At 53.7% G+C, this 13,444-nt stretch overlaps 1 protein-coding gene across 2 annotated transcripts in view; it reads right to left on the reverse strand.

Moving 5' to 3' along the window:
• The window catches only part of Creb3l1 (cAMP responsive element binding protein 3 like 1), a 38,911-nt gene extending 26,743 nt beyond the window's left edge, over positions 1-12,168 (reverse strand). For both annotated transcript variants that reach the window (XM_070032479.1, XM_070032478.1), the window contains exon 1: positions 11,596-12,168. In XM_070032479.1, the coding sequence (XP_069888580.1) occupies positions 11,596-11,697 (102 nt within the window). In that variant the 5' untranslated portion in view covers positions 11,698-12,168. The remainder of the gene's footprint in view (positions 1-11,595) is intronic.
• Positions 12,169-13,444: the final 1,276 nt, after the last annotated feature.

The following is a 13,444-nucleotide window of genomic DNA, read 5'->3' on the forward strand; positions in this document are numbered from 1 at the left end:
AAGAAAGGAGGATTCCAATTCCACAGCACCATTAGGTCCACCTCCCTCATGACAGAAGCCCATTTGTAATGAATCAAGGGTGGCAGACATGTCTGCTTCTAACCCAGCTCTGCTAGGTGCTATGAGCTTGGGCCAGTGACTTAACCTCTCGGAGCCTCACTCTCAGCTGAATGGGAAAACTTGGATCTCTCACACCAGATAGCTAGGAGGATTAAATGTGAGAACACATGTTAAGTGTCTTAAACAATATACTGTGCAGAGTGAAAAGCCTCTGGGCGCAAGGTCTGTTGTATTCTTACGACCACAGCTGCTTGAGGACCAGGAGGGGAGTGGACTTGCCCAGGATGACGTAGCCAAGGTAAGGAGCCCCTTGGCCAGTTGTTCTGGTCTCCATCTCCCTTCCCAGAAGAAGGGAAGGGCTGGCATGAGTCCAAAGGAGCATTGCCTTGAGTCAGTCAGAGGGTCAAGTCCCTGGTCCTCCGTGCTGGTCCATCCTACTCCTCTCCCCTCCTCTGCCCCCATCACCTCTGGGGCAGTGATTCCTCCATCGTCCTCTCTTGCTTAGTGAAGATGAGCCCCTACTTGAACCCCAGGCCAGTGGGGCTCTGAGACGGGGAGCTGAGGCCTGACTGACATCACAGAGTGAAGAAGCTGGAGCCACAGCCTTGCGGGCCAGCTGGGGCCCTTCCAGCCCGGCCAGATGTCTCAGGAATGTGCTGAGCTGGGAGCTACCTCGCAGCTCTCCTCACCACCCCCAACCCCCTCACCCTGCATCTGCTGGCTCAGGCTGGGCCTCCGCCCCTCCCCTCTGCCCTTACTTTCTCATCTCTCCAGGGAACGCCCGGTGTTCACTGTCCCTCCGGTCCCTTTGCTGCAGCCCAGCCCCCTCTGGCATGTGAAGGGCTTGTCAAGGGCAGGAATGCTTCTGTCTGCAGACCCCATGAGATGACCGTGCGGGGCGGAGGGTGATAGGGAGCCGAGTTAACAGGGAGGGGAGAGTTCCAAGGAGACAGAACATGCCAGATCCCAAATGTGGAATTGATTTGCAGCCTTGGAGAGAAAGGGTGACAGCTCTGGGGCGGCAGAGGGCAAGCTGGGCCTCCTCTCTGTGTGAGGGAGTCTCTGGGCATCTCGTACCAGCAGTGAGATGGGAGAGCTGGGTTTGCCTGAGAACAGGCTGCTGGGGTTAAGAGGGACATCTCACCTTGGGGCCGGTGGCTCACGCCTGTATTCCTAGCTGCTCTGGAGGCTGAGATCTGAGGATCGAGGTGTAAAGGCAGCCCGTGAGACTCTTATCTCCAGTTAGCCACCAGAAAACCGGAACTGGTGCTGTGGCTCAAATGCTGGAGCACTCACCTTGAGCTGAAGAGCTCAGGGACAGCGCCCAGAGTTCAAGCCCCACAACTGACAAAAAAAAAAAAAAAAAGAGGGGCATCTCTGCCACACAGTGGAGGGTCCTGAGCTATGAGAGGGGGTGAGGAGCCACATTAGGGCCTGGGGTCATAGTTCAGTGAGACTCGAACCCTAAACAGGTACAGCTTGTCCCCCTTCAAAGACAGACTTGCCAGCCTTGCCCTGAATGCTCAAATGAAAGGGACAGAGGGAAGTGGCGCTCCTGATCCAAGTCAGAGCCACCCGGGGTGTCAGGCTGCCTGGGACTCTAGGAAAGCAATGCAATTCTGTCTCCCCTGAATATCCAGATGACTGATCACTGACATGCCCCTAATGGACACTCTACTTCTTAGCACCAAGATAGCTAAGAGGAGCCAGGGACCACCACTGTGTCTAAACACCACCACCAAAACTAATACTGCCTGCCCTTTACCTATGGAAAAAACTCCCAGCTACCTTGGCAGCATGGTATTCGAGGCTTGTACTAACAGATCCCAACCTACCACTACAGCTAGACGGACCCTCCTCATCTTCCCCTTCCTTCAGCCCAGTTAGACTGCTCACTCCCAGCTTCTTAAACCAGGTAGGAGCAAGGCCACCACAGGGCCTTTGCTTAGGCCCTGTGCCTGCACTGCCTTTGCCCCTTATTCCATCATCCCCACTCCTCCCATCCTCTAAGGTTCAACTCACAGCATGCTGCTTCTTCCATGCTGCCCTTCTCAGCCAGTTCAAAGAGTCTGTGCCCTCCCATACCAGCCCAGCACTTGTGGACTGCTGGGTCAGTGGTTAATACCATGTCTTGAACATTGCATTAAACTGAGGGATCTGGGAGGCATTTTATCCTTGAGCCCTCTGTAGGTGCTCACAGCCCAGGCATCATGGCTCATACCTATAATTCCAGCTACTTGGTAGGAGCAGTTTAGCAGGATTTCAGTTAGAGGCTAGCCTAGGCCAAAAGTTCACACAATCCCCATCTCAACCAATAAACTAGTCATGGTGGTGTGCATGTGTGATCCCAACTATATGTGAGGCTCTAGGTATCCAAGTTCTGGGATAGCCTCTGAGGAGAGAGAGCGAGAGCGAGAGCGAGAGAGAGAGAGGGGGGGGGGGGAAGGGGAGAGGAGAGATAGAGAGGGATAGAGAGGGAGGGAGGGGAGAGACAGAGGAGGGAGAGGAAGAGGGAGAGGGAGAGGGGCCTTATTTGGGTACTGGTGGTTTACACCTATAATCCAAGGTATTCAGAAAGGCTAAGATACGGGCAGAAAAGTCTGCAAGACCCTATCTCCAAAGTAACTAGCAAAAAGCATGGCTGGAGGCATGGTTGAACTGGTACAGCACCATCTGAACAAGCAAGCTGAGCAAGCACGGGGCCCTAAGTTCAAGCCTTGACCCTGCCAAAACAAAACAAAAACTAAAGTACAAAAAGTCTAAGGGAAGGGGGCAGGGCTCAAGAGGTAGAATACCTGCCTAGCAAGTATAAAGCCCTGAGTTCAAATCCCAGTACCACACCCACTTCACACCACCCTCCAAAAAGAAAAGATTTATGTGCTAGGCACTGCTCTAGTTCCTTGCATGCAGGATCTCATTAGAGCAGGGCCCTCCCTGTATGCATCAGGAAATGGCAGCACAGACAAGTGAAGCGTGATGCCAGCGCATGCCCCGAGAGTGTGGTCCAGACACATTTGAACCCAGAACTGCAGAGCCTGTGTTTTGAGCACCCGTGATGACACTGCAGCTGAAGGAATGATCCTGCTGGCCACTCTCAGCACCTGTACAAGGAAGGCCAGGTGCAAAATATGGGTCTATTCAGTGCCACACCCAAGATCCAGTTTTGCTCTTTCCTCTCCCCTGACACACACAGACACAGGTGTTTCTGCTTCTGTTTTTGTCTTTTGCGTTTGGCTTTACCTAAATTAGAATGGTTTTCCACCTCCAGAGACATCAGATGGGTGGAAAAGCAAAATCCTGTGTTCCAGCCCAGCACAGGGCTTCCTTTTAGGCAGTGATAGTAATTGCACTAAAAGCAGCAGCAGTTTCATGGACTTCCCTACTGTTAGCATGAAGAAACAAGTGCCTGACACGGGTCTGGCACCTGCCATGGCTCACACAGATGGCAAGTGGGGAGAAGGGCATTTCATCCCGGGCCCACCCCAGAAGTGGCCCAGCCCTCTTCCTTAGTGTTTGCCCAGCTCTCTGCCATCTGACTCTGGGACTTCCAGGATGCTCAGGTTGGGCCGGGGAGTGGGTATTTAGTCTCAGTACTTTCCTGGCCCAAATCTTCCCCAGAATGGGTAGGTTTAGGTGCTACCCCTCTAGATACTCAGAGCTGGGTCTGTTTCTTAAGCTGGATAGCAAATCCTCAGATATCTACTTTATTGTACTTCTGAGATCATAGACACATTATATTAGCATTTCATGAGTTTTTTTTAAAAAATGTGTGTGCTAGTACAGTAGCTAGGTTGAGATGCAGGGTCTCAACTTCTTGCTTAGCTTGTTTGCTCGTATCTGGTGCTCAACCACTCAGGCCGCACCTCTGGTCCTTTGGTATTTCACACTAGAGAAAGTCATCATGATAAAGTGAAAGGTAAAGGAGGAGCTTAGTTTAAGATTCACTATTTCAGTGAATGAATGAGCAAATGAATGCATAAGCGAATTAATACAATATGCCTTTATTTATTTATTTTCAGTTGTGGGGCTTGAACTCTGGGCCTGGGTGCTGTCCCTGAGCTCTTTAGCTCAAGGCTAGTGTTCTACCACTTGAACTATAGCACCACTTCTGGCTTTGAACCAAGATCCTCAGATCTCAGCCTCCTGAGTAGCTAGGATTACAAGTGTGAGCTACCAGTGCCTGACTGGTTTTTGTTTTTGGTTGGTGGTGGGACTTCAACTGGGCAAGGCAAGTGTTCTACCATTCTGAGCCACAGTGCCACACTTCTGGTTTTCTGGTGGCTAACTAGAGATAAGAGTCTCACTGACTTTCCCACCTGGGCTGGCTTTGAACTGTGATCCTCAGATCCCAGATTTCTGAGTAGCTAGGATTACAGGTACTGGTACCCAGCTTTGATTTCTTTGTCTTTGAGCATACTTTGTATACTTTTTTTGGGTGCTGATCCTGGGGCCTGAACTCAGGATCTGGGCACTGTCCCTTAGCTTTTTCACCCTACCACTTGAGCCACAGCTCTACTTCCAGCTTTTTTGGTGGCAAAGTAAGAAATAAGGATCTTACAAACTTTCCTGCCTGGGCTGGGCATCTGAGATCTTCAGATCTCAGCCTCTTGAGTAGGTAGGATTACAGGTGTGAGCCACCAGTGCCCAGCCATTACCCACACTTACCCACCGACTTTCCTATTCATTCTTCCATCATCCCCATCCACTTAACCTTCCACCCATATTTCCTTCTACCTATCCATTCAATTCATCCCCCTAGTTCTCTGTCCCCAAGAAGAAGGAAACAAACCTGGCTTTCTAGCTACTCTCCCTGAATGGGAGACAGAAGGGGGAACAGTACTAACTACGGAGTGGGGGGGAGTGGGGATGCCATGATGGAGCAGACCCTGGGGACTCTGAGCCAACCAGAGGTCACAGGAAGTTTCTCTGAGGCCACTTCAGTACCATCTCCCCAAGTGGCCAAGACATCCCAGCAGGCAGGGCATGTGTACCTATAGTCCCTGCTGTCCCTTGTAAGATGAGAAAGCAGACTCAGGAAGGAACCCTGGAGGGAGGAGAGAAGCACCTAAAAGCTGGTTCCCTCCACTTCTGTTCTGATGTGAGCTTTACCATTTCCAGCAGGGCACTGTCAGGTACTGGGTATCAGAGGGCCTTGTGTATCAGAGCACCAGGACAGTCCCCCCCAAACCCCTCCCCTCGTCTCATGCTCACCCCATTGCTGAGCTCTGGCTCTTTGAAGAACTTGCACCTTTGTTCTCTGTCCTGGTACCAAGGCCCTCCCGGAGCATCTCGATCCAGGACCTGGCTTGCCCTTGACCCTCCCTCAAGAAACCAACTCCAGATGCTAGAGAACTGGCTGTTCTTCTGGAAGTCCCTGCGCTCCAGGGGGCAGGATGGAGGAGGGTGATCTGGGTGGAGCACGGCTCTGGCGGGAATGCTATGTAACCCCCTCCACCCCCAGCAGGCCAGGGAAAGCCAGAGCCAGTGGCAGGTTACTGGACCAGGATTGGGCCAAGATGGAGGTAGGAATGTCTGTTCCCAGTGAAGTGGAAGGGGAGGCTGGGGCTCAGACCTCAGAAGACAGAAGCAAATACATTAGAGGGACTGATTTTCTTGGAAAGCCAAAGATCTTGATCCCTGCAGCCTGGACTTGCCACATCTTCAACAAGGTCACCTTGACAGTCGAACAGGAGGGGCAGTAAAGGCACAAGAAGACCTGGCGTCAGGGCCCAGTGTGTCTCCTCCCCCAGCTCTCTAGGGACCCAGCTCTCGTGCTGCTTCCTTGGCCCAAGGCCCTTGGCCCAGAAACCATTTCAGCCATCACTGTGGGGCTGACACATCTGGGCCCGGAGGTGTGGTCTGACCTAACAGCTGGACAGCAGCAGCCACTCCCACTCAGCCCTTTCCAAAAGAACAAAAATGAAAGCAGGGAAGGCGTGACGTGGGCCCTTCAGGCCCCTGAGGGGAGCCAGGAAGCAGCTCTCAGGCTGTGCCTCAGGGGTTGGCTTCAGAGGGGGTCAGACCTGAGCCTGCCCCTCCCCCCCAGGCTCTCCTCTACCTGCGGTGCCCTGGTCACTGGTCAAGATTGTTTCCTTAGCTTGTCCTGTGACCTCAGACACATTCCCTTTCCCTTTCCAGGCCTTTGTTTCCTCATTGCCACATTAGACTAAGGGGTTCCCCAAAACAGCTATAGCTAGAGTGATGGGGTCCTGGGAGATATTTATTTAGTCAGTGGATGGGTGGATGGATAGATGGATGAACAGATGCATGGCCCCTGTAAAGATGCCCCCCTTGGTACCCTGTTATTGAAGGAATGGGTGTGTGTTTTCATGAATGAGGGAGGGTCTTCCTCCAGAGAAGGGGGGCCTCCCAACTTATATGAGGAGCAGACGGAACTGGTGTGGGACCCAGCTGTCATCTTCAGGGCTGGAGATTGAACTCAGGGCCTGGGTGCTGTCCCTGAGCTTTTTTTTTTCACTCAAGGCAAGTACTCTACTACCTGAGCCACAGCTGTACTTCTAGCTTTTTGGTGCTTAACTGGAGATGGGTCTCACAGACTTTCCTGCCCAGTCTGGCTTTGAACTGTGATCCTCAAATAGCAGCCTCCTGAGTAGCTAGGGTTACAGGCCTGAGCCAGCAGCAACCAGCTATCAGTGCACTTTGTTTTTTTTAGTACTGGAGTTTAAACTCAGGGCCTTCTGCTCAAGCACTTTATCACAGGAGCCACACCCCCAGCCTTTTTTTTTTTTTTTTTTTTGCTTTAGTTACTCTCTACTAGCTAGAGCCTCACAGTCTTCCTACCCATACCTTCCACGCAGTCCCGATGACAGATGTGTCACCACACCTGGCTTGTTTGTTAAGATGGATTCTTGCTAACTTTTTGCCTAGATGGCCTCAAACCAAGCTTGATCTTCTTGAGTAGCAGGGATTACAGGTGCCCTACACCCTGCCCAGATGACAGAACAATTCCTGAGCCTTGGGTATGTTTTGTTGTTGTTCTTTAAAAATACTTTTCCCTTCGCCTCCAAGGACTATGCAGCTAACATAAGTTTCTCTACAAATATGACTGCTTAAATAAAGCACACGCTTCTACAACAGACAGGAGCCGCGCTCCTGCCCTGTACCCAGGCTCATTACAAGTGCAGAGGGCAAACTTCTCTTCTCTGTGGGGCTGGGACAGCAGCAGCTGCCCCTGCACCTGTGGGGCTTTCAGTTTGGCCTGTGGAACTCAAACAGGTAGGAACAACAGTTCCTAGGAACAAGTGTAGACACCGGAAATGTACTGCTTTGCACTGACCCTACAAAACACAACTCCATATTTTCCACAATTGGGAAACTGTAGACTTACCTTATTGCATTATGGTAGAGTTTTACTCCATCCAGCACCTATTTTGTGACATGATATATGTGAAGATTATGGTAATGTGAAAAATTGATATGGTCTCAGCTCTAATGGAACTTTCTCACAGAGGAAATAGATTTTTTAAAAAAGCAATAAAATAAGCTGGGATTAAGTCTGTGAAGAAACAAAGAATGGAGAGAGAAAATAACGGAGGGAGTGGGGGAGAAGAGAAATCACATTTTAGGTGGTTGGGGAGGGTTCTCCACACAGATGGCATCTGAATTGAGACCAGGAGTCTGAGATGGAGAGAACTTGAGGGAAAACATTCCAAATGGTAAGGACAGCATGTGCCAAGACCCTGGGGGCAGGACTGGAGAAGACTTAGTTAAAGCTGGATAGGTATAGATTCAGTAGTCCTAGAGCAATCCGGAAAAAAAAGAAACTAAGGAGGATGGAATCTCCAGAGTGAGGCTCCCAAGTAAAGTCTACGCCACAAACTCAAGTTCCCTATATCTCAGCTAGCTCTAGATTGTCCCAGACCAGTGGCTGCAGGGACCTGTGTCTCAGTACGGGGATGGCTCACTGTATCAGAAGCTATGGAAAACGCCTCCTGAATCCTAGAGGCAGTGTAGGCTGCAGGACCCTAACCCTGGAATAGGTAGGTGGGCCTTAGCAACCTTTCCTGGCTTCATCTTCATTCATCCATTTATCAGTGCTTGACTGAAGGAGAAAGAGGAGAGATGGGGAGAGGGGGAAAGGGAGAGAGGGAGAGAGGAGAGGAAGCCCTTGTCCTCAGGAGCTTGTTTCCTCTGCAGCAGAAGCAGACACAAAATGAACCAAAACCCTGTTCAGAACTCCGTGTTTTGATGTAGGAGTGTCTGGGGGACTGTTCTTTTGAATAGGAGCTCTGAAACAGGGTATGAGCTCCCTTCGTGTTTTTCTTCATTCTTTTCTTTATATGTCTTTTTTTTTTTTTTTAAACTAGGGCTGAGAACCGAACCCAGGGCCTTGGGCGCACCAGGCGGGCGCCCTTCCGCTGGGCTAAACCCCCAGCCCCCTCTTCATTCTTTCCTACTGGATTTTACTCAGTCCAGCACTTAGCTCTTGTGTCCTCTTTCCTGTTGGTGACAGTTTAAACACACACACACACACACACACACACACACACGTGCGTGCAAACACACCTCCCCTGAGGAAGGCTGTAAAAGGCCCACCCACACAGGCACATCCAAGCACACATGCTTCTCTAATCTTCCTAAATCCTCCAAAACCTGAGGGTGGGGGCCACTCTATGTTCCCCCAGTTCGCAGGAAAAAGCCAGGCTGGGGATGCATCGCACCCCCCCTTCCTCTGGGCTGGTCCCTGAGTCCCAGCTGCTGGGAGGTGAATGGGTGCCGCTGGGCAAACATCCTTGCAGCTTCCTGCTGCTCCCCTCTGAGACAACAGAACTTTTCCTCTTCTTCTTCTTCCTCCTCTCTCCCCCTTCGCCCCACACTGCCCAGCTGGGGCTGCTCAAGATCCCCAACCAGTAACTTCTTGAGAAACTAGTCATCCCTTCCCCTCAGGCAGAGAATGCATAGGAGGGGGTAAGATAGAGACCTCAAGTCCATTTCTACAGCCTTTACCTTCTCCTGCTCTGGCCCTTTGTCCCAGCTCTCTGAGCCCAGATTCTCTCTTGTACGTTCAGCCATGGGGCTGAAAGACCACAGGGCACAGTGGATGGAGGGTTCCAGGACAGGGACGTTGGGAGCGTAGGGCTGGGCAGGGTAAGGCCTCCACAGCTGGCAGGAAGGGCAGCCCCCTTTGGAGGATGTGTCTGAGAATCACACAGCCAGCACGGCCGCAAATGCGGCCTCCACACAGCAGAAAGGCAAGCCCAGCGCCACCTGCACACACACCTGCTTGACTTCCTGCTCTGTCCAAGGGAGCACACCCTTCTTTCGGAGCTACAGTCAAAGGAACTTTTGCATGTTAAGTTTTGTTTTTTAGCACAGCAAGGCACACAGTCTTCCCACAGGACTTTATGGCCTGCGTGGGGATGTTTTAGGAAGCATTGTGAATATATAACTCTCCATCCTCCACACCCACCCCTTCCCTTCTTTATTCCATGATGTATCCCCAATGGAAGGGACCTTACACACATGGAAATGGAAAGCCCAGAGAAGGAATGTCACTTGCTTAAGGTAACATAGCAATTCCTGGCTGATGATTGGTTCTCACTGCCAGCCCATCCAGAGTCTGAGACAAGTCAGTCAGCTACGGTGTCTTATAAACCAGGACTCATGTTACAGTCATCTCCACATTTCTCAGTTTTCTAATCGAATCTCCAGAACAATGCTATAGGTGAAGGCCCTGATGTCCCCCACTTTTCCCTCAAGGAAACCAAAGCCTGAAGAAGAAATCACTTGTTCTCAATTACCACTTGGTTGGTGGCATAAGTATAGACAGAAGTTTTATATGTCCCACTTCCCAGCCCAGGAGATCTTTCTGTCTCCTTAGATACTCTTTCCTGTCCCCCAAACAGAGCCCCTTGTCCAGAGAGCAGCATCCCCCAGTAGAGCTTTCCCTCCCCCCTGTGGCCCAGTGCTGTACACCACTGCTGATCAGGACTTCTTTCCTGCCCTGGACCAAGGCCCAGAGGAGCAGCTGGGGATGCGGTGCAGGCAGAAGAGTTCATTCAGAAGAAAGCTCAGCTCAGAGTTGCCAGAGGCTGAGGGAAGGCACGGTGATCAGAATCCTCTACCAGCTCTAAGAAGGGAGTGTGGTTACTTTATTCCTAGGAGCAGTGCTAGAACCATCCATGGGAAAAACTCCAGCTATCCTTTCCCCCATTGTACAGGCAAAGAAACTGAGGCTGGGTAGGAAGCTGGAAGTGTAACCCAAGTTCCCAGGCAAAGCAGAAGCAGGACTAGAGGTCAACCCGCCCTGTTCCTGACTCCCAATTTCCTTGGCCTGTCTGTTTGGGGAGGGGCCTTCCTCAGAGAGCAGGTGACAGTGGTGAGCTGTGTAAGGGAGAATGGGGAGACCCTCACCCCAGCCTCCCTGCCTCAGACACCAGGCCCTTGGAGTGGGCCCCCATATGAGTCTAGCCACCTGGGGCAGTTTAATTGGGAACAAGACACAGGAGTCCTCCAGGGACTTGGCTTTTGCCTGGCTAAGTTTTTCTAGGTCCCTGGAGAAAGAGGCCAGGCAGGTGAAGATCCTCTTATGCTGACCCACTGTGTGTGCGTCTGTGTGCATGCGTGCATGTGTGTATGCACAACGGTGGTGCATAGCATGGGGGCTCCCATTAGATTTCCTCGAGCAGCCCATGTTTCCCCCACCCCCACCCCAGGCCATTTAGAACCCAAATATTTCCTCCTTTAGGGAGCCCCTCCCCTATCTAGGCCTTCGGGCTGAGCCTGAGGAGGGAGGGAAGAAGGAAATGAGAGAGAGCGAGCCACGTTTCCTTCGGGCGGGAGGGGAAGAAAGAAAAAGACGAGACAGCCCACGAAACCACGGGGAGACGGTGGGGGGGGGGTGAGAGGGAAGGGGAGGAAGTCATCGAGCCCAAGACCCGAGATCGAGACTCAGGCAGGTTGCAAAGCGACCTGGACGCGCACAGACGGAGAGCAAGGCCCCGCCTCCCATTGGAGCGACCGTGCAGCGCCCCCCAGCCCTGGACCCTCTCCGGGGGTCTCGGGCCTGCTCCCCGGAGGGTCGGGTTCTGGGTCTGGCTCTGCCCCCCGCCCCCAGCAGCGTCGGCTTCTGGCCCTCTGAACGCGCCCCCGAGCGCCCCCAAGCGGAGATCCTGTCCAGGAGCCGCCGAGGCCCTAAGGGGGCGCAGGGAAGGGCGCCCCCACTTTGCCGCTGGGGTGGGTGTAGGGTGCTAGAAGCCGCGGCTGGGGAGGGAGCCAGAGCCCATCTTCCAGGGTCCGGCCGCCCCGACGCCGGGACGCCCCCTTCCCCTGGAGACCGAGACCCCCGGAGCGGCGCGCACCGGCGCCAGCTGCGCAACTCGGGTGCAGGCTCCGGGTTGGATGGGGGAGTGTCGAGGATCTGGTCCCCAAATCTCCGCGCTTCCCTCACGGGTCCCTCCGGGAGACCCCGCGCCGAGCTCCCCCACTGCCCAAACGCCGGGTAGGCGGGTCTTTCGGGGGCCCTCGAAGAGGGGCGCCGAGCGGCGCGGCGGGGAGGGAGCCCCTTCCTCTTACCGCATTGTTGAGGAAATCCGACTCGTTCAGGTCCCCCAAGTCCAGGAAGCTGGACCCGGGGAACAGCCTGTCAGCTGGGAAGGGGTCCAGGACCGCGTCCATCGCGGCGGACTTCGGGGATCCCCTTCGGCTGGCTGGGCTTCGCTCACTCCAGGGCGGCCGCTGAGCCCAGCCCCGAGCTCCGGCCCGAACGCGGCGGGCGGGCGCGCGCGGGCGGCGGGGGGCCGGTCCCGGGCGGGCCCCGGGGGAGGGGCGGGCGGAGGCGGCGCGGCCCGGGGTCGGGGGGCGCGGCCCGGGGTCGGGGGCGCGGCCGGGGGGGGGCTTAGCGCTGCGAGGCCGAGCGAGCTGAGCTCGGGGGCCCCGGGTGCACGGTGGGCATTTAGCCCACTCCTCCTCCGACTCCTCTCGGGGCGCAGCTGGCTTCCATGGGGAGCCCGGGGGTGGGGCCGAGGCTTTGAGGGGCCCCCCGGACCGGGTGGGAGCCGGGGGCGGGGGAGCTGAACGCTCCCCCGAGACTGGGTGGCTGCCGGCCGCTCCGCGCCCTCCGCGTTCCCCCCGGCACCGCTCCTGTCACTTGGCTGTCTGCAGAACTGGGAACCCCGAGCTGGGAAGCCCGGCCGGGAGGGCCACGCCCCCTCATCAATATTCACGATCTCATTAATGGAAGAAGGTGTGGCTCGGGGACCGCCCCTCCTCTTTTAAAGAGACATCAGCAACCTGCCCTTCCTTGCTTAGTCTGTTCTCAGAACTTGGTTAGTCTGTTCCCAGAACCTCTGCATCTGTTGGTGAAGGCTTCACCATTTCACCAGACGATCCTATAACTTGATGATGATGAGGGAGCTGAGTTAGTTCCATTTTTCCAGATTTATGCTAAATTCCTGAACTATTTAAGGGAGTCTAAAGACAGGGAGTCAATTTCTCAGGCTCCTCAACAGATCAACAGGGCATTTTTTTTTTCCAGCTTCTAAAGAGTTATCTGGCATCATTCAGCTCCCAAGTTTCCTCCTCCAGAAGCCTTCCCTGAAGCTCCAGACTGTAGCAGTGAGCACACCTGCACACTTAGGGATGTGTGTGCCTTCCTCCACTGTTTCCAGGCTCAGGTGCTGCAGTCCTGGTTTGTTCACACGTTGAAACCTCTAGACTGTGCCACTCTTCAGGGGAGGGACTCTCCCTGGGTGTGGGAGGGCTGAATGAGCAGCAGGAGATGAGATGAGAACCCCTCTTCTCAACCACCATGAACCCACGTTCCCACTTCTGGAGAGCAGGAAGTTGAAGAACAGAGTCTGGGTTGAGGGAAGATGCTGGCAGGCCTAAATCTCCAGAGTCACCCGACACTCCAGGTCCCCTGGATCCATTGCCTAATCCCACATAAAACTTAATCTTTTAAAAGGGCTGATAAACAATCAGCAAGCACCTGAATAAATGTGTGTGCTCCTGGAAGGCCTCCCTCCAGGGCTGGGCATAACATTTCCTGCCCAGAGTTATTAATAGGGCAAAGTATGTCCTCTTTGTCTGGGCAATTAGCTCAGGAACCAAAAGGCCTTTGAGAATGTCACTGCAGCTCAGCCAAAGGTATCCCTGAAATTGCTCACAGGGCCACAATATAAGAAGGACTCACACTGATCCTTTGCTAGCCTGGGGCAAATGGGCAGGCAGGTGACTTCTCCATCCCTGAGAGGTGACCCAGTTGACTGAATTCTGGCCTGAGACGTTGGAACAGCTCCTCCCAGGCCTCCTGAAGAGCTGAGAAAGCTTGTGGGTTACAGCTCCTGCTCTAGGGACCCACTCACCAGCAAGACAGCTCTGAGGAATTAGGCTGAGCCCCAAAGAGCTCATGACATTCAGACAA

The sequence above is a fragment of the Dipodomys merriami genome, unplaced genomic scaffold (genome assembly GCF_024711535.1).
Source record: "Dipodomys merriami isolate MVZ:Mamm:240054 unplaced genomic scaffold, mDipMer1.0.p SCAF_21, whole genome shotgun sequence".
Classification (NCBI taxonomy): Eukaryota; Metazoa; Chordata; class Mammalia; order Rodentia; family Heteromyidae; genus Dipodomys; species Dipodomys merriami.